At 43.6% G+C, this 24,199-nt stretch overlaps 1 protein-coding gene across 1 annotated transcript in view; it reads left to right on the plus strand.

Annotated features, from left to right (window-relative positions):
• Positions 1 to 24,199, plus strand: part of RYR3 (ryanodine receptor 3) — a 393,437-nt gene that overhangs the window by 240,259 nt on the left and 128,979 nt on the right. Inside the window, exons 43-48 of the mRNA XM_054715636.1 lie at positions 532 to 661; positions 2,021 to 2,124; positions 5,000 to 5,135; positions 17,547 to 17,727; positions 18,922 to 19,030; positions 22,952 to 23,072. Coding sequence (XP_054571611.1) covers positions 532 to 661; positions 2,021 to 2,124; positions 5,000 to 5,135; positions 17,547 to 17,727; positions 18,922 to 19,030; positions 22,952 to 23,072 — 781 coding nt within the window. The remainder of the gene's footprint in view (positions 1 to 531; positions 662 to 2,020; positions 2,125 to 4,999; positions 5,136 to 17,546; positions 17,728 to 18,921; positions 19,031 to 22,951; positions 23,073 to 24,199) is intronic.

A 24,199-nucleotide genomic window follows, 5' to 3' on the forward strand; every position in this document is an offset into this window, starting at 1 on the left:
CAAGGGCTATAGGAGCTCATAGGAGAGAAGGACAGAACTAGTTGGGGAAGACTCACAGACTGAGAAGGTGATGCCTTGAGGCTTCCACAACTGGAGGGCCAGCCTTTACCCAGAGGACTCGGGTTTGACCTAGCGCTGGGCCTCATGTGTCACCCATCTCCCTCCTGAAATTTCCCATCACAGTTCTGTCCGCCCCCTTCCTAGTCAGAAACAATAGTCTGGTGTGGGGTCGTGCAATTTCACGTGGCATCTGAGGATGGCTGCGATTCTTGTTTGATGTCTGTTTCCTTTGAGAAAGATATTTCAGGAACTATAACTAGCTGTCAGTATTTTTGGAAGCCTCTCCTTAGGTGTATACTCTCTGTCTCTCCTATGAATAAGTCTTGGCACAAGCTGGAGGTAAGGAGAAATTTTATTTTCCCAAACTGTTCACAGCTTGCCAGACTTCAACCTAGGACTCTTTGAAGTCAGACTTTCCAGAAAGACCTCATGATAGATTCTTTTTCTGACAGTTCCTACTTCTCCCTACAGATCGCTTTTCCAAAGATGGTGGCTAGCTGTTGCCGCTTCCTTTGCTATTTCTGTCGAATTAGCCGGCAGAATCAGAAGGCCATGTTTGAGCACCTGAGTTACCTGCTGGAGAATAGCAGTGTTGGCCTAGGTAAGTCACGTTGTAACTTCCACATTGGGGCTCAGAGGTGACACTCCCCCTGCTGACCACCTACTCAGGAGGTGAAAGGAAAGAAGCCACATGCATTCTGTGGGATTATTTTTAATATTTTCTATGGATGTCAGAGAGGAGAGGGAGAAAGAGAGATAGAAACATCAATGATGAGAGTGAATCATTGATTAGCTGCCTCTTGCATGCCCCACACTGGGGATCAAGCCTGCAATCTGGGCATGTGCCCCAATCAGGAATCGAACCATGATCTCCTGGTTCACAGGTTGATGCTCAACCACTGAGCAATACCAGCCAGGCTCTGTGGGATTTTTTAATAGGAAAAGGACCCCTGCCTGGTCTAAAAACGAGTGAAATAATGAGTCCATGTCTCTGCTCTCCAACGAGTAGGGATGTTGCTCCCAGCCAGCACCAGTGACAGGTTTGTGGGCATGGTCATACAGTTTTACCTCCTCTCTCTTGGGACCAGGTTTATAAAATGCTGCCTGAAATTGCAGATATAATCTGGGGATACAGCTCCTCCCAGCCCACTCAGTGGACCACGGAGCAGTGCTAATGAGACCAAGGTCATGGATGCAGTCCCTTCCTGGCAGGCTGGCTGTAGGCAGCATACCTGTCCTATCGGCCAACCAGCCAGTGCTTTCCATAGCTGCAAGGTGGATAAACAGTGTGAACCCACCACCACCACAAGAAAAGTAGCATGAAACACGTGCCTCACTCAATGTTCTGTACGTAAACCAAGTGACGCAGATACACACATCCGTGCACGTGAAATCTGAAATTTCAGGCTCCCAATTTATCAACTGCAACCTCAGGCTACCGACCTTTTTGTAAAATGCCACCTGAAGGTTTTCTTAATTCTGGCCTAAGGACCAGACAAAGAAAAACCAGACAACATTGGTGACCTGATAACTATATGAGCAAATGCTGTTTGAGGCTATTTTTAAATTCTAGGTGGTGGCTCCAGAAATGGCGGTCACTTGAGCTTAGTTGTCAGGCGACATCTGCGTCTGTGGGGTGATCATCAAATGAGGGCCCCAGGAAGTTTCAATGTAGAAAAGCACTTGAAAATACGTGGTCCCAGTTGATCCGGTGAACTGATTTTCCAGCTTAATCTGTACTCAATCAGTAATGGGAGGAGGGGGGTATTAAAAGGAGAGGGAGCATGGAAGAAAATAGAGCTGTTCTTAAGTTGGGCAGGAGGTCCCCTCAGAGAACAGTGACCTGAGCCAGGTTTAGTGTTTGCTGTCCTCTGCTGGCCAGTTGTGTGCACTGCAGTCTCAGCTCAGCAAGGGGTGTTCTCTGGGTCCCTTTTTCTCTCTTTCTCTCCTCCTTCCTCAGCCTCCCCATCGATGAGGGGATCCACTCCGCTAGATGTGGCCGCTTCCTCCGTGATGGACAACAACGAGTTAGCACTGGGCTTAGAGGAACCAGACCTCGAGAAGGTACCTGGCCCTGGGGAGGCACTGTGTTTGCTCTTTCCTGCGTACAGCGCAGCCAAGCCAAGCAGCTGCAGACCAAAGGCTCGGTGGTTCCATCAGAACCTCCTTCACCCTCAGTGAAAAGGGGTGGAATGTGAGTAGCTGGCAGCGCATGATAGTTAGGAGCAGAGCGTCTCCCGTGGGCAGAGATTGCCAACCTCATAGGCATGGTATGTGGACATTTGTGTATGTGAGGCCCAGCCTCACGGGTCCACATGGAACACTACCAGGCAACAATGGCTTCTGATCAAGTTCTGGGTCCCCAAGTTTATACTCACATACCAGAAAGACATGACAGAAAACTGTATAATCAGCATAAAGGAAACCAATGCTACACATGACCCGTCCACGTACAAATAAGACAGAACTGAGCTGCCCACGCTGGGACCATAAACTGCGCCTCTTGGTGGTGGTGGCCGGGGCGGACTCACCCAACCTCTCCCCACGCCATTCTGAGACTGTTTCCTTGACCCGGCAGCTGACAAGAGTCACAGTGCGTTCTCTGAGTGTGGGGAAGAGCATCCTAGTGGGGAGGGGAGACAAGTCAGAGGTCATCCTGAGGGGCGAGTTTGGGAGTGCATGGCAGAGCAGCTCCTACCCCCGGCGAGGGGATCAGGAAGGAGACTCAGAAAGTGGTGAGCTGAGGGGTGAGTAGGAGCTAGTCATCCACGTGCCAGGAGTGTTTGAGGTTCAGAGAGGAGAGCATGGTGTGCCTGAGCATCGGGGAGCTGTCTATGACAAGAGCACAGAGTGCGTGGGGGGAGTGAGAGATGAGGGTGAGGAAGGAATTGGACTTGATGCTACCATCACAATTTATACCAGAAGTGCACGCCCTACAGAATCCCTGCTTGCCAGACCCCACTCTGAATCACCTCACGTGAGCCTTGAAACATGCCGTTTATTATTGCCCCCAGTGACAGGAGAGGAAACTGAGGCAGAGAGAGATTAGGTAGCATCTTCAATGTCGTGGGGCTTGTAAGTGTGGTCAGAGCCGGGCTTCAAAAGTACTTGGGCCCAGGGGCCATGCTCTAGTGAAGTGACAGGGCCTCACTGTAGAGCCAGGAGGAATGGATCCACTGGAGGTCTTCAAGCAGAGGAGCAACACCACACGATTTGCATTTTAGCACAGCCTGGTTTCAATAAGAAGAAGTGATTAGAACAGAAATAAAATAACCCCATATACACACACATTCAAATGCTGTGCCACAGGGCCACGTACATCCGCGGTCTCTGCCTCTGATGGGACAGACTTCACTCGAACTCTGTTATTCATACATTTAAACAGTAATAAACAGCAGTGTTTTAGGTGGTGAGGTGAAAACTGGCGCCTGTATAAAAAGGTAGCTAATGGTTCTCTTACAACCAGACAGGGCCACAAGGTTTAGTGCTCAGTTCCCCTCCTCAGCCACATTCATCTTTTCAAATGACCCTGCTCAACAAAGACCCCGAGCATCTCTTGAAAGGTGCAGATATGATCAATGGAGGCCAGGGGGCTGGGAGAGGGGGAAGCAGGGACTTAGGAAAGTCTGTAAAGGGGATGATGAGGTGTGCTGCTCCCTTTCAAGTGGTTCCAGCAGCTTAGCACAGTGCACAGACTTTGTTTAGACCAGTGTCGGGAAATTTCCCAAGCTTGTTCCTGGGAGAGATGGAGAAAGGGCCAATAAATGCTGCAGTTCCTTCCTTCTTTTGAACACAACAGAAATTATGCCCCTTAAGACTGAACTGCAGCAACACACACACACACACACATTTTAGGGGCCAGTGAAATGTCTGGTACCTGTAATCCTGAAAACTCTGCCTAATTCCTACCTTGATTGATGTTTTTCCTGACATTTTAAAGGCCAAATCAAATCTAAGCTCCAAACAGAATAGTTTCCTTATTGGTTTAAGAAGGACTTTAGTTTCTTACTGAGTTTTGACTTCGATTCATTATTCTTGCAAACTGAGTTCAAGTATTTGACATCAGCAAATACATTATTCACTTGACAAACATTTATTGAGCACCTAGTATGCGCCAGACATTAGGGATTTTTCCTTTGTATTAAATTTGTTCGGGTGACATTGGTTAAACACCCTGGGAGTTGAAAAATGAAAAAGACACCATTCCTGACTAGGAGGGTTTTGCAGTCCCGTGGATTTTGCTCTTCTCCCTGTATACATAAAATATCCAAGGTTATATTAGAATAACAACTGAATTTCAAGAAAATGCCTATTTGCCAGGCTTTTGCTTGACACCTTCTAAAAGTGGGCAGGTTCTAACATTCTACGTGATCACAGAGCTGAGACCTTATGGTAAGTGTCGGGTAACCTGGACGCAAAGGGAACACTACCAGTCCTAATCTATAACTGGCTGCAGCCTCTTTACCCCAACCTTCATCTCTTGGCCTTTCCCTTGGATAACTGTTGTTGATGCAGAACTTGAGTAGGGACCTCTGATTAGTCAAGGGCCCACTGAGAGCCGACCAGTGACTGGATATTTGGTCATGAGACACCGTGGCCAAGTGTACATGGCCAGCCGAGATCCACCGCTGTCTCCCCAGGTGCACCCTAAGTAGGCCTATTTTTAAAAGGCAGCTTCCTCGTGCCAGAACAGGGAAAACCAGGGACTGGATAGCACATGGTGTTCTCAGACATAAGGGTGATCATCAGTCATGCTGATTACTTGAAAACAAAAATGAATTGGAGGTTCTGGCTTCAAATCTACTAAATTGCTTGCTTTAAAAGTTTTGGGCTCTCTCTAGCTTTTAGGGAAATGAAAGCCTTCTGGTCCCAGAATTGCACAGTACTTAAGCTATTTTGTAAAAACTTTGGGCACTTACTTTTGTACTGTTCTTGGCAGGTGGTGACTTACTTGGCAGGCTGTGGCCTCCAGAGCTGCCCCATGCTGCTGGCCAAAGGATACCCTGACGTTGGCTGGAACCCCATTGAAGGGGAGCGGTACCTGTCCTTCCTGAGGTTTGCCGTCTTCGTAAACAGTGAGTCCCAAGGATTCTATGCCTTTTAGACCTAAGATGGCACAGTTGTGGGTAAATATGGGAAAAGAAGATCCTTTGCATTGCTTCCTATCCATAAAGATGATAGATACCTACAGGCAGATGGCAGTTGGTGGAAAGATATCAGGGAGAATCAGGCCAGACGAGGACTAAGAGAAGCATCCAATGGACTGAGTACTCAGTTCTAGTGTCAGATGCATCAAGAAACTTACTGTGTGGGCTTGGGCTTATCAGCTCTGTGTATCTCTTCTCCTATCAGTAAAAGAGGGACTTATTAATATATTCATCTTACTAGTTCACAAAGTTAAATGCAGAGATGCCTCCAGATCCTTAGACTATTAGATGTATAAATGGATAGATGGATGGATGGATGGAATGATGGCTAATGAATAAATTAATTAATATAAATCAAGAATAACTGAATAGCTATAGAAGGTACGTAACTCCATAGAGAAACAAATTGCTATAGCAACACTAAATGTTATTCGTCTTAGTGCAAATCACCTCCCATATTTAGTGAATTCCAAGTCTACAAAAATTTTGTACTTGCCCTAGCCTATAATGTGCTGAGTATTGTATAAAATAAGTGGACTGCTTTCTTGAAAATATACCTTGTCTTCCAAGATTCTGTTATAATACTAATTCACTTGTTTTAACATAGTTATGATCATTCTTCCTTCTCCCAGTTTGGTCTTGCAGGCTAATAAATCCAGCTGGGCTGGTTAAGTGATTTAAAAAAGGAATTGCAGCTAATAAGCAATCATAACAGTTGTTTTAAGTATGATAATTTATCTCAAAATATATTGACATGATATGACCATCATATTTCAACTAGAGGCCCAGTGCATGAATTCATGCATGGGTGGGGTCTGGCTGGCCCACCCTGATGGGGGCTGATCAGGGCCAGGCCAGCAGGGGAGAGGGGATGCGGGAGGTTGGCCAGCCCTGCCTCTAATGGAGGGGGCCATATGGGGTGGAGCCAGCTGGGGTTGGGGTGGGGGGCGCAAGCTGTCGGGGCCCCGATCAGGCCAGTTGGCCACTGCAATGTGCATCATAGCGACTCGTCATTCCAGTCATTCCAGTTCCTTGACTTTTATATGTATAGATGTTATTTTCTATTTCTCTTCACCCCCATCCCATGTGCTTACCTTCCTTCACTGTAATATACTCTATTCTTAATATTTGAATGATTTCCATTTGCCTAGTTTTCCCTTTTTCTGTTTGGGTCACAGATTTTGAAATGTTTGTATTTTGTTCCTCTGGATCTCATCCAGCCCAGTTCTTAATCACCTTTATTTTCTTCTCTCTGTCCCTATCTGTTCATCTCCAGAATTGCTGAATTCCAGTTTCAGAATAGCCTCTATGTCTGTTCTACTTCCTATAGAAGTGATCACATGCCCAGAATTAATGCAGTTACTGTGGTAATAAAGAGAATTTTCTTAAAGTGTATTTTGAGGATGCATAACGCTCATCAAATGATGTAAATAGACAGGACCAATTTATTCATGGTGGCCCCCTTTGCAGTCAAGATCAAGAGCTTTATTGACTCATTTAGTGGGACTGTCTGCATAGGTTAAGAAGGTAAAGGAATCCACTGGCTATGTTCTTATCTGGATTACTTCTACTGGTTACATAGGACCACACTGAACTAAACTCTAGACCAAATGTTAGTCTGTCCCCTTTGCTAGTAAGTTGTTTTATGCCCTTTGAACATAGTCTCTACAGTGCCATTTCATAATGCATCTAGCTCTAGCAAGTTGGCCAATCAGTAGGAAGATACGTGCATTTTGTTTTCATGTTTATTGTGTCTCTGTAATATTAAGACACATTTGGTTTGAGCAAAGAATTTTAGCTTCTGCTTTCAAAGAATTTACAGTGGAGTAAGGCAGAGACAGAGTGCTGGAGGGCTTCCTGAGGGGTAACTCACATCTTGTTGAGAAGATCAGAAAAGGCCTCATGGAGGAGGTGATGTTAGAGATGAGCTTTAAAGGGATCAAACTTCTAGGGACAGAGATGTAGGAGAGGTGATCCAGCTGGGGACAAGCATGAACAGTGATAGGAAGGTTAAAGCATGCTGTGCTCAGGAAACAAAGTGATCTATTGGTCTAGAGCAGTGGTCGGCAAACTCATTAGTCAACAGAGCCAAATATCAACAGTACAACGATTGAAATTTCTTTTGAGAGACAAATTTTTTAAACTTAAACTTCTTCTAACACCAATTCTTCAAAATAGACTCACCCAGGCCGTAGTATTTTGTGGAAGAGCCACACTCAAGGGGCCAAAGAGCCACATGTGGCTCGCGAGCCTCAGTTTGCCGACCACTGGTCTAGAGGATAGGTAGATACGTGGATGACTCTAGTAAAAGATGTGTTTTAAAAGGTAGGTCTACTGGGCAGCTCTTTTGGGGAAAACCTAAATGCCAACCTGGAATGTTTAATCTTGATTCAATGTGCAGAGAGCTGGGAGATCTTTTTCCAAAAAAAAAGTACTAATAGGAACACTGGCTACTTCTGGACTCAGGTTTGGATAACAAGCTTCTGAATTACAATGGTGATGGTAGGAATGGAATGTAGAAGATACATGTAAAAGAAATTAGAGAGAACAACCAAGATGGCTGCATAGGTAAACACCTGTACTTGCTGCCTCTCACAACCACATCAAAATTACAACTAAAAGACAAAACAAATATCATCCAGAACCACAGGAAACATAGTTGAGTGGAAGTTCTACAGCTAGAAAGAAAGAAAAAAGTGCATTGAGACTGGTAGGAGGTGCGGAAATGCGGAGGTACAGAGGCGCGCAAAATGGGCTGGCAACTGGGTGCGCTGTTGTTGCTTTCAATCGGGAGAGAGATACAAGCTCCAAATTGCTCTGAACTCCAGTTCTGTAGAGACTCATACGGGGAGAAACTGGACTGTCTGAAATTGGGCAGGAACGCGAGGGCGGCTTTCTCTCAGAGGTGCTCACAGTCATCATTGTTCCTGCATGGGGACCTGGGACACAGAGACCCGGGGACCTCTCCGGGAAAGGATGGACTGGCAGCCATTGCTGTTTGCTCCAACCTGGTGATTCCCTGAGACCCCACCCAATTTACAACCCCACCCAAGCTGTGAGCAGTGGCTTTTGCGTATGAATGGCCTGTCCCTCTTGCAACCTAAAACCTAACAAACTGCAGCTGGGTCAGAGAGGTCCAAAGTGTCCAAAAGAAGGCCTAAGGCCCTGCAGCGGCAGCCTGCATTGCTTCACAGCTGGGCCTCGTCTGGGCACCTCCAAACCCCAAACAAAGAGGAGGAATCTGCAGATCTCTCTGTATCTCCTGCTGGGTGGCCTCAGGCAGTGGCTGACTTTGCACCTTCTTGGAGATCCAAGAGCCAGTGTACCCAGGGGTCAGTGTGAGACCATACCAGATTACAACTCTTCACATCCATAAGCAACACACTCAAGGGGCAGACTCAGTGATCACCAAAGCCCCACTGAAGCAAGTCCTGCCCCATAAGGGTGTCTCCAGGACAGCATTTTTCCCAGTGTAGACACAGCTGGTCCTCACAGCCAATTGACCTGGAGGTCAATTTCTCCCAGTGATACCAACAGCAATCAAGGCTTAACTACAACAAAACTGTGCACACAGCCCACAAAGGAGTGCACCAAGAGTGTCCACCTCAGGTAATTGGGGAGGCTGAGTCACTGGGCCCTATAGTACACCTAGCACACAAGGCCACTCTATCAACACATGGAAGCAACCAAAATGTGGAGACAAAGAAACATGTCACAAATGAAAGAAATGAAGGAAAGCAAACTACTGGATATAGAGTTCAAAACCACGGTTATAAGGTTACTCAAGAATCTTCTAGAAACCTCCGAGAAATTTAGTGAGACCCTCAGGGATATGAAAAAGGACCAATCAGAAATTAAGCATACACTGACTGAAATAAAGAATAATATACAGAGATCTAACAACAGACTAGAGGATTGCAAGAATCAAGTCAAAGATTTGAATACAAAGAAGCAAAAAACACTCAACCGGAAAAGCAAAAAGAAAAAAGAATCCAAAAATATGAAGATAGTGTAAGGAGCCTCTGGGACAACCTCAAGTGTACCAACATCTGAATTATGGGGGTGCCAGAAGAAGAGAGAGAGCAAGGTATTGAAAACATATTTGAAGAGATAATGACTGAAAACTTCCCCCACCTGGTGAAAGAAATAGACTCTAGGGGACCAAACAACAGTCCAATCATTTTGCAGTATTGTCTTGGTAGCACTGTCTCCATAATGAACAAGGAGAAACAGCATTTTTTTCCTTTGAGCTTGTCAAAAAAACTGTGGCATTATTAAATTACTGTTTGGTGCTAATGCTTTCTTAAACACATTTTTAAAAGCCAAGTCAAAGCTTTTGCTCTATCAAACTAACAAAATTGGCAATTTATTTATAACATTATTTCCTAGTCATTCTTAATGTCTGTATTAAATCTTCTTAAACAAGATTTGTCTTTAAAAGAACTTCTTAAAGTATATAATTTTCTCAACTTTATTTTTATTAGCTAGCTGGAAGCCTTGGGGTGTGTTTAACTCTGAGAATAATGAAGTTCAGAAGCTTCTATTTACTCGGCAGTTGCAAATTCTATAATCAGTCTAGACCCAGATATGTCTGGGTGCCTGATTAATCCCTTCCTAACATAGCTTCCAAGAAGCTATGTTATGTCTGGGTGCCTGATTAATCCCTTCCTAACATAGCTTCCAAGAAGTAATGGATTTCTTACTAATCTGTAAGAAGAAGGAAAGAGTTCTTCTGTGCTTCTTTGAATCCTTGGAGTGTTTCAGTGATATATTCCCCAGGCTACAAACTTGGTTGTTGAAAACACAGTATCTCCTAGCTTTGCTGAATTTCTCTGGGCAGATTTATCATCAGTGATCATAACTTGCACATCCATCACATGACATGTGAAGATTTTATGAGAATCTATGAGAACTGAGAAGAGACATACTCTACAAGTTCTACCTTGGTGTCAGTTATAAATTAAAGCAGGAAACAGAACAAACCTAAGTTGAATTATCAGAAACATATATAGAATAATGACTAAAAGTTCTGTTATCAACCACACCTACCTACATAGTGGTGCACATGATTGTTGGCATGCCAAAACTGATGGTTCTTATTGGAATCTGGTAGAGTGAATCTAGGAATGCCTGGGCAAGAAGGCAAGTGTTGAATAATGTCTTGAAGAAAGAAATTGACATAATTTAACAGAGTAGTGTGAGGAGATCGTACTGAAGGGCCTTTGAGCTGGGAGACATAAATCTTTTAGGATATGTCAACTATCCTATGTAATAAAAGGATAATATGCAAATTGACCCTAACAGCAGAATGACCAGGAACAACCGGTTGCTATGACACACACTGACCACCAGGGGGCAGACGCTCAATGCAGGAACTACCCCTGGTGGTCAGTCCCCACAGGGGGAGCTCCACTCAGCTACAAGATGGGCTGAGGGCTGCGAGCGCAGCGGCAGTGGTGGGAGTCTCTCCCGCCTCCTTGGCAACGTTAAGGATGTCTGACTGCCAGCTTAGGCCCTGTTGGGAGCAGGCCTAAGCCATCAGTTGGACATCCCCCGAAGGCTCCCAGGATGCCAGAGGGATGTCTGACTGCCAGCTTAGGCCCAATCCCCCGGGGAGTGGGCCTAAGCCTGCAGGTGGACATCCCCTGAGGGGTCCCATACTGTGAGAGGGTGCAGGCCAGGCTGAGGGACATCCCCCCACCCCCCCCCCGAAGTGCACAAATTTTCATGCACCGGGCCTCTATTATCTCAATAAAGCTGGAAAATTATTTTAGGGTCAAGTGTACAAAGTAGCACATTAGCTTTGAAGTGCATAGTCACTACAGATGCTTAAAAGAATCCTCTGGTTCATTTCTGCTTATGTATTCATGTTTTTAGAGTAGGAAAGGATATAATAACCATTCTTCAGTATGATTGGTACTGAAGACTGGGGATGGTTAGGCTTATTCTCAAATTTACAATACAGTTGGAAAGATTCAGCAAATTTTCAAAACATTAACCTATTTAAAATATTTAAATAACAGTTTGAGACAATTATGAATAACAGTGTTGTACTCAAGAGTCAGAGGAGAAGGTAGACTGTGAGACATATTTGAGATACGGCCAGTGGGGTTGGGTACTTAACATCTGTGTTACACCTTCTCACCTATTATAAGGCATGTGCATTCTCTTCTTCCCCACTTCCTTCATTCTCCCACTGGACCTCTTGAATCTCTGTGCCTGAGAAGGTGACGGAAATCATTCACTGGGGTCAGGTAAAGGATATAGACACAAAGGCAAGGAAATGTGACTCCATCTATAAAACCTCTAAGTAAAACAGCACCAAATCCCAGAAATAAGTAGTCAAAACAACACAAGTAACAGAAAATAAATTACTCAAAGAAGACAATAGCAAACCCAGCCCAGAGAACCAAAATCAGGAATCTGTGCCTGAGTGAAAAGGTGTTTGGCCCTGCTCTTTTCATGCTCAGCAAAGTGTGCGGCAGTTCGTCACCACAGCTCCCTGTCTGGTCCCAGCAGGAGAGTGGCTGAGCAGCTTGGCAGTGGGCTCAGACATCCAAAACCCATATGTGTATATGAATTCTTTGTCAGTCATTTTATCGATAAGAATGGTAAATGAAGTCTGATACCTAAATAAAATTGTGCATTTTAGATGAAATAGTAAAGCAGTACAAAAACTGCTGCCTTAAAACTGTTCACACAAAATGGCAGTATTATGAGCTCATCACAAAGTTATTTTCATCAATGCGATGAGAATGCCCATATTTAACAGGTGGATTCTATTCTATCAGGGCATTCCTCAGTTCTGATTTCAGGCTCCCATATCAACCAAGTTTTATTTCATACTTCGTGAAAAATCCATAGGGCCCCCAAATTCTAGACACCTGGGCAAAATTGTAGCATGATTCTGGGATTGAATACTGGTCTCTATAATTTTTTGATTACTGTGTCAGTCTACCCTGCAAATTTTCATTTAGTCCATTGGTTTAAAATTCCACATAAATGCGGATCATCCCCCAAATGTACGTTTCTGTCCTTTTCCTCTTCCCTGAGCCCCAGACTTGTGTATCCAGTAGCCTATTTGATATTTCCACTTGGCAGTTAAACAAGCATCTCAAATTATGTACATCTTACAGCTGAATTTATAATTATCGACCCAAACCTGTTCTTCTCATAGATTTCCCATCTCTCTTACTAGCTCAACTAACTTTGTAGATATTCAAGTCAAATCTTAGAAGGCATCCTTGATTCAACTTTTTCCCTTTTCCCCACATTCAATCCATCAAGAATTCTGTTGATTCAATGCCTAAAATATACCTGAAATCTCCTGACTTCTCGCCACCTCCACTGACCACATCCCACCCCACGCTATCATTATCTTCCACCTGGACCACTACAGTTGCAGGGAAACTGGTTTCCCCACTTCTGCTCTCACCCCTTTATCAATCAGCCTCTGCTACACAACAAACAACTTCATAATCTCACTGACGTATACTTTAAGCATGTGTTTTTTGCTCACATATCTGCAAGTTGGCTGGAAAGCTCTGCTGTAGGCCTGTGGATCTGCTGGGGTGGCCCTGTTACACTCATCTCATTCTGCTGTCCAGGCTTAACTGTTGTCTTCACTACTTGCCCATTGTTCCTGGATCAGCTACTGGCATCTAATACAGGCTCAATGAGTGGTTGGATTAATGACCAAATGTGCCACCAACCCCTGTTTTCCCTATTCTGTCACAGTACTTTACTGGTATTGACACATCTTTAGCTCCCTTCCCAAGCACTAAGGGGGTTATTTTATGTCCTAACTACTTTCACTAATTTGTTTATACAAATTTCCTACCACCATATTAAAGTTGGCACTTAAAAAAAAGGTATTGAGTCCTGACCATCAGCTCTGCCTTGTGATTCTCTAAATTAACTGAATGAGAGCATCTCTAGATTCGTTCATGCTGGGCCCCCAGTGATCTCCCTTATTGCACTGGGACTTGAGCGAGGATATGTTCACTTCCTTAGGACTAACTGAAGTCTGAGAAATCAGGTTCTTGTAAACAGAGGCTAATAATTGCCCTGATGATGTAGTGATGCATGGTCACCCTCCACTTTCCATCCAATCATTTCAAGCTTCCATCTTGAGTCTCAATGGAGTATTTTCATTTGTTTGGAAAATATTTTCTGAGTACCTGTTATATGCCAGGTGTTAACAAGATGCTTGAACATACAGAGACATAATGCCCTGCTCTTATTAGATATAGAGTCTAGTGAGAAAAACTGACACAAATAGATACAAACAATTAATTAGTTATACTTGTGTTCAATGTTTCAAGGAAGAGGAACCGATGTTTGAAAAGACCAGGTCCTCTGGGACTTCCAAGTTCAAGCTTGCTCTGAAGGATAAAATGGAGTTACCTAGGTCAAGGGTTTATATCAAGGGAATGAGAAGGAAAAGAGCATTTCAGGTCAAGGACCTTAAAACAGGGACTGTAGTTAGAATATAGAGTAAGGAAAGCGATGGACTAAAAAGAAAACCATTGCATCCCTACTAACCGTCCCTGTGGTGAGAATGACTGCTTCAGGGTAAAACGGGCAATCATTCCATTTCCATCCAATGTTTCGGGAATGTGGAAAAGAAGATAGTAATGTGAAGACAGTGTTGAGAGCCTTTGAAGAAAGTCACTGTGAACAGTCACACTGTTATGAAGCTTTATTCTTTTTGGAACTCAAGCAAAAGCATTGTTGTAAGCCCTTGGGCAAACCTAATTTACCTCAGATCTCTCACTCCCTTGAAAAATGCCCTCAGGGTCAATATTCATCTTCCCTACAGTGGATTTGGTTGGCAGTCTAGCCTGCTAAGCTACAGGTAATTAAGAAGAGAATGTTCTCTCTCTCTTCTAATCATGCCATTCTCTGTGCCTTCTGAAGCCTTTGGAAATTCTTTCCCATGGTCCCCTCTCTAATTAGCAGCAGTGGTTGCACTTTAGTTCCTTCCTCCTGCAGGCTGCCCTCTGTATCCCCCACTATTCACTAATCAAGGAATGGCTTCCTGGGTCAGTTGGTAGAGCCAACCTAATTGGCTTAAATCTGAACCTGAGATTCAGATAAAATAAGGCTAAAGTGGCAAATGAATTTCAATAGCAAACTCAGTATAGAACTCATGGCCTGTTTTTTTCAAAGTCTTTTGCACATTGTGGTCCATGTCCCATCAAACTCCATGATGCTGATGACAGTGTGAAGAGCTAAGTTGAAGAGCACACTGGTAAAGGCTGGCTGATCCACAAGTGTTTCCATCCTGGCAACTTAAATAATTGGTACAATATTTAATAAGCTGATTAATGTGGGGAGGGGAGTCCCTCTTATTTTAACACTGGAAATTTCAGTTTTAGCTTCATTATTCTTATTTTTATATAAAAATAGAAATTTATTTCTTATAGTTGTAGAGGCTACAAAGTTCAAGATCAAGTCACCAGCAAATTTGGTGTCTTCCTGCTGTGTTCTCACATGGTAGAAGGGCTAGCTTTATTATTCTTGAAATGAAAAATGATACTGGGAGGATAGATATATGTGCTACTTGATAAGTTTTGGGGGTCAAAAGCATTTGAAAGTAGTGAACTATTAGTTTACCTATGACTAAGAATATTTGCTTTCAAATATGTTGAGTTCTTGGTGCTTTTCTTTAAGTATCCCTCCTGTGATTAAACTCTATCAGATACAGATTTTAGTTTCAACTAATAGGAAAGCATGACCTTAGGACTTAGCATCATCACTTTATCTGAGCTTTTCTGCAAATTGCACAATGTCACTCAAACTCTCCTTGGTTTCTCTCTTCATTGGTTCTTTCTGCCAGACCACTATTGTGATTATTTTACCCTTTTAGCATCTCCTCAGAAATTTCCTGAAATGGATTCGGATTTAATAAAAACAAATTATTTTTCGATGTTATACATTAGATAAAACTTGAAGAAAAACTTCTTTACAAAAAATTTAGCCTCTTTTTGAAGGATTGAAATATAAAGCAATGAATGCATACTGATGGGCTGTTTAAATTCAGTTTAATGAAAATTTTTCAGAATCAAATTACACAGCTACAAAGCTTAAAGAGATATATTTGCAATCTTGAATTTTAGCTGAAATTAAAAAGATTGAGTAATTTTTTAAAAAGAAAGGATATCAGCAGGCCAACCTCTGGACCAAGAAGGACTATGACTGGTACATAAGGTAGGCTCTCCAGGGTTGTAAGACCCATCAAATGTGTTCAAGTATGAGTTCATGTGGGAGATGAGCACAAGCTAATTTCAAGCATTTGGACAGCAAGCTCAGCCCCTGTGAATCTTGGACATTATGGGAGAAATCTCTGCATATGAGTTAAACTAATACATTCACTCTAAACCTAGAAGAGACATGAACATCACAACAGGGCAGATGAGACCCAGTGAGATTGTGCAGGGTGCATATTCACACCATGATTTGCTAAAAAGCTGGACTGAAAGGACAGGTTTTCTGGGTTCCCATACTGATGCTCTACTTACAACACTTCTAAGTTGATTCATAAAAATTGTTATTAAACAGAACTTAAACTTCCCTGATGGTTTTTAAAATGTACGTATAGATTTTTCAGTGCCCCTCTCTCCAAAAGATGGAGCCTGATTCTTCTTCTGCTGAGTGTGAACTGGACACAGAGAATCACTTCTAATGAATATGATATGGCAGAAATGATGTGTGTCAAAACTGTAAGAGGCATTGCGACTTCTGCCTGCTCCCCCTCTTGGGGCGTTTGCTCTGTGGGGATCCAGCTGTCATGCCATGAGAATACTCAGGCCACCCAGTGGAGTGGTGCGCATGGTGAGGAACTGACACCTCCTGCCAACATCCATGTGCGTGAGTGTGGAAGCTGATCCTCCACGTCCAGTCAGGCCTTCAGAAGACTGTAGCCCTGGCCAGCATCTTGGCTGCAATCTCACAGGAGGTCTCAAGCCAGGACCACCTCGCTTAGTCACTCCAGTATTCCTGACCTACAGAAACTGTAAGATAATGAATACTTACTATTCTAGCCTGCTACGAGTTAAAGTAAATTTTATGCAAAAATAAGTATTTAATATAACAGCATATCAGGATGCAATCTCTATTATAGAGCTCAATCCTCCAAAAAGTATCTAAAGATTTTGTGGAAGAGTTCTTCTTTAGGCTCCATCCAATGTACAGCATCAAAAAGTATTGTCTTTGAGTTTTGTCTGAGAGAAGAATTCTCAGACACAAATTCAGATTGTAACTGAGACAGAAGGTGTGTTTTATGGAGCTGTTTGAACAGCTGTCAAATGGCTTTTGTATTGGTTCTGAGAGGCATTGGCTGTCCCTTTCTAGGTGTGACAGGCACACTGCTTAATCACTTCTTCAGTGGTCTATGGTTCTTCCAAAGAAAAATACCAGTAGACTATAATTCTCCAACCTTTAGCTTCCCGCAGAGCTATTTTAAGTATAACCAAGGCAACTTTACCAAGTAGGTTTATTTCATGGAGAAATGATTTCAGGAATGCCCTGAGGTCCATCCACACAAACCTGGTTGTTCTGGGGCAGGTACTAGACTGAGACTATAGCTCAGGAGCTAATATGTCCCCTCTCACAGGTTGATTGAGGCACATCAGCTTGAGTTACTCTTTTACCTGCGCTCACAGAAGGAAGGAAATACCTTTTAAGTGCTCCTCAAGGAGTTAGCAAATATATAAAGTTTTTTTTATTCTCTAAGTCAACTGTAAATTAATCTGTAATTGGTGGGAGACTCCGTGGTGTATTTCTTGCCCTCTGAGGACCTAAAGATGGTGAAATAATCTGAACAGCACAAAAGCCTGAACTTAAAAGCAAGATTTTATTCTATATTGGTTAATTGTAATATTTCAAATAAACAAATTCTGACCTGATTTATCAAAGCTCATTTTTCTTTTCATCAATATTACCTCCTGATCTTAAGAGTGAGTGGCACCATGACCAGTGTTGCTTAATGGTTAGAGCATAGGCCCGCGCACTGAAAAGTCAAGGGTTTGATACCAGGTCAAGGGCATGTACCTAGGTTGTGGGTTAGATCCCCAGCCCCTGGTCAAGGTCGTATGGGAGGCATCCAATTGAAGTGTCTTTCTCACATCGATTATTTTTCTTTCTTTCTCTCCTCCTCCCTCCCTCCCTTTCACTCTCTCTAAAAAGCAATGGAAAAAATATCCTCAGGTGAGGATTTAAAAAAAAAAAGAGTGAGTGGCAAGCTCAGTCAAATGCTATTCTCCCAGCCTCATTAATTGGAAATAAATCCTGGGGTTGTCCTTCCCAACGAGAAGGAAACAATGCCTCTTTCCATAGGTGAAAGTGTGGAAGAAAATGCCAGTGTTGTGGTCAAGCTGCTCATCAGACGCCCCGAGTGCTTCGGCCCGGCCCTGCGGGGTGAAGGAGGAAATGGTCTGTTGGCCGCCATGCAGGGTGCCATTAAGATCTCTGAGAACCCAGCCCTCGACCTCCCCTCTCAGGGATACAAGAGAGAAGTGTAAGTGAATGGAATTGCCTTCGGGTGTGGGTTTAGTTGGTGAACTTCCAAATATCAATACAGGAATCATTAAAGACGTGTCCCTAACTCCCCCCGCTAGAGGAAGCACAGGTTCTGTACAGTTGTGGTGAAAACATTTTAAATCACTTTGTCAAGCACGTTGCTGTCTTCACTCTCCCAGTTAGTCCAGTGATCAATGTCACCTTCACCCGCTTCCATTTTTCTTACTCCACTCAGACCAATTGGCAAATCGAGAAGTCTGGCCAGTTCTTCTCGCCAACACTGTCCTCCCTACAGCATCACCACAGGGGAAGCTGTGCAGAGGCTACAAGGCCTGGACCACCAAGTTTACCATAGTTGTCTAAATCCAGACTGTTTCCTTCAGTATTTTAAAACGTGGTTTCTCATCTCATACCTCACTTTTAATACTTCCTCTTCTGAAAGTATTTTGATTTGATTCTTTAGGTAAAAAAGAGAACTGCTGAATATGAAACATCACAGCATCCCTAATCTTGGTATTTAAAGGTTAAGGAGATCGTTGGTGCGGATAGCCTTGTGACTTTTCTTTCATTGTGTCTTATGTCCATGTCCCTTTCTTCAATCACAGCCTCTGGATTAGACCCCAGAATGTAAAGAGTGGGTAGAACTCCAGCTGGTTGGCTTTTTTTTTTCCTTTTGTCATTTATTCTGGCAGGTGACCTAGTAGAACTAGAAAGAACCTAAAACATAAGCTGTCCCAACTCTCTCATGTAACATGAGAAAAAACTGAGGCCCAGAGTTATCTAGCTTATTAGCAACAGAGCCAGAACATGGACGCAGCCCTCCTGACTCCTTGTCCAATGTGTTCCATGTGTATTCAGGAAGGAAAGGAGGAGGAATGGTTAGTAGGAACTATGGGGAATCTGGTGCCTCGCCATGAATGTATATGGTCTGAATGATAGCTGATGTCAGTACACACGCCTTAAAGTTCATGGGACCCTAGGAATGTCATGGATGATTATTTGGGTCCTTTGAACTTAGCGCCTAAAACCACCTGGTTGGCTTCTGGAGGGAGGAAAGGTGTCCAAGGGAAAGGATGCTGATGCCCAGGATGAGCAGAGCATTTTCATATCATGTAGCTCATGTCCAATGACATGGCCATGGCATACCTGCCAGGCTTCCTCCCACCTCCTTGTGTTGGTTCTTTCTCAGCAGCACAGAAGACAGTGAAGATGAAGAAGAGATCGTACACATGGGCAATGCAATTATGTCATTTTACTCAGCTCTTATAGATCTACTGGGCCGCTGTGCTCCTGAAATGCATGTAAGTAATCGAGCTCTCAGAGGGCAACTTGAAGGGGCTTGATCCAAGAGCACTATAGATTTTCTGAATGTAAGTTTTTCTTCTGGCATGTGCTGTCATGACGTTCTCTCAGCTCCTTTTAGCTAACATAAAAAATAGCTTCCAGCTCTGGTACCTGACTCTGCAGCTTTCTAGGGAATGTGTGTATGTTACCTGTTGTTGAGTCGGTTCTGAATCCTGGTGACCCTGTGAATGAGTGATATCCACAGGGCTGTCTTCAGCAGCCCTGCTCAGCTCCTGCAGACTCCTGCCTGTGGTTTCTTCTATGAAGTCAAACCATCTAATATTTAGTCTTCCTTTTTTTCATTTGTCTTCTATTTTCTGCCACATTATTGTCTTTTCTAAAGAACCCTGCCTTCTCATGATGTGCTCGAAGTGGGACTAAGGAATGACTCCTGGGCAAATCTCTGTGTCGTGTGATTTCTCTCTGGCACTAGTTGGGCATATCTTCCCCATATCCTGTTCCAAAAGCCCCGCAAAATTATATGCCATATGCCTCAATTTCTTCAAAATGTTACCAACTTAATTCATTTTTTATGATTTTCTCTTTTTTTCTTTTTCAATTACAGTTTACATTCAATATTATTTTGTATTAGTTTCAGGTGTACAGCATAGTGGTTGGACAATCATATACTTTACAAAGTGATTCCATCAATATTTCAAGTACTCACCTGGCACTGTACATAGTTATTACAATATTATTGACTGTATTCCCTATGCTGTACTTTACATCCCCATGACTATTTTGTAACTACCAATCTGTCCTGCTCAATCCCGTTACCTTTTTCACCCAGACCCCCAACCCCCTCTCCTCTAGCAACCGTCAGTCTGTTCTCTGTATCTGCGAGTCTGTTTCTATTTCCCAAGTTTATTCTTGATGGTGGCCATCAGGCTACTCCACATGGAAAACCCTATTTTGTTTATGACCATGGCATTAGGTACCAGGAAAGTAGTCTCTTCCCATAATCCATGATTATTTCCCAGGGGTAAGCTTTACAGACATGCCAAAAAGGGATGTTTTCATGGGATGTCTTCTCAGATTTCCAGTTTTGACGTTAAAACTTGTGTTTTTCCTCCTCCCTTTTTTTACCTCTGCTGTGGGCTGAGAGAAAGTGGCCTTATCCTACCTAATAATAGACAAATATGCAAATTGACTGCACCTTTGCTATGCCCAAGCCACGCCCACCAGCCAAGCCACGCCCACCAACCAATCAGGATGAGTATGCAAATTATCCCAACCAAGATGGCAGTTAATTTGCATATCAAGACAGCATAGAAAGAAGCCAAGAGTTGCAGAAGGGAGCAAAGCTGCAGAGAAGCAAGCAAGCTGGGGGGAGGAGAAGGGAGGAGCAGAGGTGGGGCGGGGGGAGAAGGAAGGAGAGCAGGCGGGCTGGTAGAGAATGCAGGGCGGGGGAGAAGGGAGAAAAGGAGGCAGACTGGCAGAGAAGGGAGAAAAGCAGGCGGGCTGGCGGAGAAGGCAGGGCGGGGTAGAGTGCAGCAGGAAACCCTATTGCAGGATTCTTCCTGCAACAGGAATGCTAGTTTCATATAAAGTCTCACGTCATAAGTGAGAGAGGAAATAACTGCTTATTTTATGACAACAGTAAAGATATATTTTAAATTAAAAAAAAAACAACTTGATAATTCTTTGAAAGAACTGTTTGGCTTGCTCATTGGGCTCTGGCTCCTGCCTGCCTCTCTCTGTAGTGCTCACAGCATTGGGATTATTACAGAGCATTTCCCAAAAGCACTTGCAATGCATATTAGGCTGACATAAACAGTTGTATCTGATGGTGATGAGATTATATAAATGGTCACTGCCAAGTGGGTGTGTTACATTTTTTAATACTAATAAAAAAAGAACCCATTAAAGTAGTGTCTTTTAAACTTTTTGACCAAAACAATTTGTTTTGATCATAGTAAGAAATATAATTTATGTTGCCGCCTAGTATAGGTATATTCCAGAAACGAAATTTATCCTTACTACGGACATTGCACTCTAATTTCTTCTACTCTATAATACTCTCATGCTCTTTAATACTGATCACAGCCCACTAACTTGATTTTACAACCCACTAATTGGTCATCACCTGTAGTTTAGGACACTGCATTAAAGAGTCCACTCTTACCTTTCTTCCAGGATTTCATGGGTCTTGCTTAATACATAGTCTAGCCCATTTGCAAATCCATCGACACATGTTTAGGGAAATGATTCCAACATGGAAGAACCTAGATCAACTGTTGTTAGAAGAAAGTCAAAATCTTTTTTTTTTTAATATCTTTATTGATTTCAGAGAGGAAGGGAGAGGGAAAGACAGATAGAAACATCAATGATGAGAGAGAATCATTGATTGGCTGCCTCCTGTGCCTCCCCCAATGGGGATCAAGCCTGCAATCCAGGCATGTGCCCTTGACCGGAATCAAACCCAGCACCCCTCAGTCCGCAGGGTGATGCTCTATCCACTGAGCCAAACCAGCTAGGGCAAAAGTCAAAATCTTGATAAAGAAGGCTGTTCAGAATCCTTAGAATTCTAGTTCCTACTATGATAAACCAGCTTTACCCACATGGGCTCATCTTTTTATTTCTGTGCCTTAAACAAATAAAAGAAACTGAAAGGGAGCCAGGGAAATACTAGGTGTTCTACAGTCTTGAGTGCAGGGATGACAGTTCCCCTGCTCACCTGTCATCATTTCAGAAAATAAGTTACAGAGTTTGCTTATTCTCAGGAAGACAGCAGCATGAGATAGCTGCACCATCAGAGCCCCATCTGGAAAGGAGTTCCTTCCTTCCTTACTGCCCCTCTGGTCTGACACTTACACACACACACACACACACATACACACACACACACACACACCTTCCCAGATCCCTCCTCTGGGCCCTGCTCTGTGAGTGGTGGTGGGAGGGGAGATGCCATCATCACTGACAGCTATCCCTCTACCTACAGGAATGAGAGGTGGCAGCTGGGGTGAGTGCACAGGCTTTCTTTCCCTGGCGCCTCTGTGCATCATATCCCAGCATGCCCTGCAGCTGACCTAAGGTTGATTCCATCTTGAGCTCATGGCAGTTCAGTTCTCTGCCTGAGGGCCCGTGTCCAGAAGCATACTTGTCACCCCATACTTGTTGTCACCTGTACATGCTGCTTGTCCCGTTCATGGCTGTATGGATCATGCCATCCATCCCAGAATACCTCCACTGAGATTCTCAATTTATCTAGGGCCGTGGTCGGCAAACTGCGGCTCACGAGCCACATGTGGCTCTTTGGCCCCTTGAATGTGGCTCTTCCACAAAATACCACGGCCTGGGCGAGTCTATTTTGAAGAAGTGGCGTTAGAAGAAGTTTAAGTTTAAAAAATTTGGCTCTCAAAAGAAATTTCAATCGTTGTACTGTTGATATTTGGCTCTGTTGACTAATGAGTTTGCCGACCACTGATCTAGGGCATTCTCTACACTCTTCTTGTCTACCTCCAGTCCCAGCATTAATCATCCCTTTAGGAAACTAAAATTCATAAGTCTTTCTACATTCAGCAGCATTCTGGAGTCTGAAATTGTGGCCACATTCTCAACACCTCTGTCACAGCCAGAGAGCTCCCTGTTGCTGTCACACCGAGAATCACCAGCAGGGTCCACATTTACTGCTGAGACTTGATACCATAACTGCATGACCATTGTAGTCACACCAAGTGACCTCCTTAGTAGCACCTCTTCTAGAATAAAAGGGAAAGCTCCTCTCTTTCCCTGTGGTCATGTTTTTGCAGTTACAGAAATTTAGAAGAATACCCAGCCCTTAAATAGAACCATTTCACTGCCAGAGATTTGGAGGGGGGTGGAATGAGGGTGTGGGAACTTCCTTTATCTTATTCTCTAACCCTGCATTGCAGCTTATCCAGACAGGAAAAGGGGAAGCCATCCGGATCAGGTCAATCCTACGCTCTCTTGTCCCCACTGAGGACTTGGTTGGGATCATCAGCATCCCCTTGAAACTGCCCTCCCTGAACAAAGGTAAGAGAAGCAGCTCAGGGTTGAGTGCTGCCAGTCCCCACTGGGGGCCATTCTTTCAGGGTCAGGCCTCTGTCTGCCAGTGTAGTCCCTCCATGCTCCTACTTACAGGGCAGGCAGCACCGGGGAAGGTCTTGCGCCTTTTCTGCTGATGAATTATCTCCTCTCCTCCTGGCTCCAGCTGGCTGTTCTCTCCTCTGCTTCCATGTCAGAGACTCCTGTACGTCCCATAGATATGGACAGTCCAGATCTCACAGTCCTTGAAACACTCTAACCCTCTGCAAGGAGGCTGATGGACTGGGACCAATGAAAGCTCTCACCATTACCTTCTTTCTCTGCCTCCACATACCCAAGATTGTGCAGCCACCTGGAGCAGCAATAGGGCCTGAACAGGCTCCCTTCTGCCACAGTGCGATCTATGTATCTCATGGCCATGGGGCATAAACAGATTTTCCTCAATGCTACTTGTGACATTTGGCAATAATCCATGTTAACTTTGCAAAACGTATACTCTCCCAGAAGCCTTCAGTTTCTCCTCCTCACTCCACCTGCTATCCAGGCAATTTCATCCAGCAGATGGAGGAATTAAAAAGATAGCATGACTCTGACTATTATAGTGTTTCCCAAACTGGTGTTCTGTGGAACATTTTTGTCAAAGATATTAATTGGTGTATAAGGGTTTGGAGTCAAGTAAGTTTGGGAAATGCTATAGAATGTGTCACATTTTTATTCAGCTTTATCGAGATATGAGTGATATATAACATCATAATAAGTTTAAGGTATGCAATGTAATGATTTGATACACTTGTATATTGCAAAATGTTTACCACAATAAGGTTAGTTAATACATCCTTCACCTCACATAATTACCTTTGTTGTTGTTGTTTTTGTTGTTATTCTTTTGTTCTACTCCCATAGCAACTTTCAAATATACAATACTAGAGGCCCAATGCACAAAATTCATGCAAGGGCCTTGGCCCTGGCCCTCGCCTACCACCACCATAGTCGGGGGCCTCTCCACCTTGGCCTTGGCCCCCACCCGCTGTGGCTTTGTCCAGAAGGATGTTCGGTCTAATTAGCATATTACACTTTTATTATTATAGATAGTATCATAATAATAAAAGGCTAAT

The sequence above is a fragment of the Eptesicus fuscus genome, chromosome 5, assembly GCF_027574615.1.
Source record: "Eptesicus fuscus isolate TK198812 chromosome 5, DD_ASM_mEF_20220401, whole genome shotgun sequence".
Classification (NCBI taxonomy): domain Eukaryota; kingdom Metazoa; phylum Chordata; class Mammalia; order Chiroptera; family Vespertilionidae; genus Eptesicus; species Eptesicus fuscus.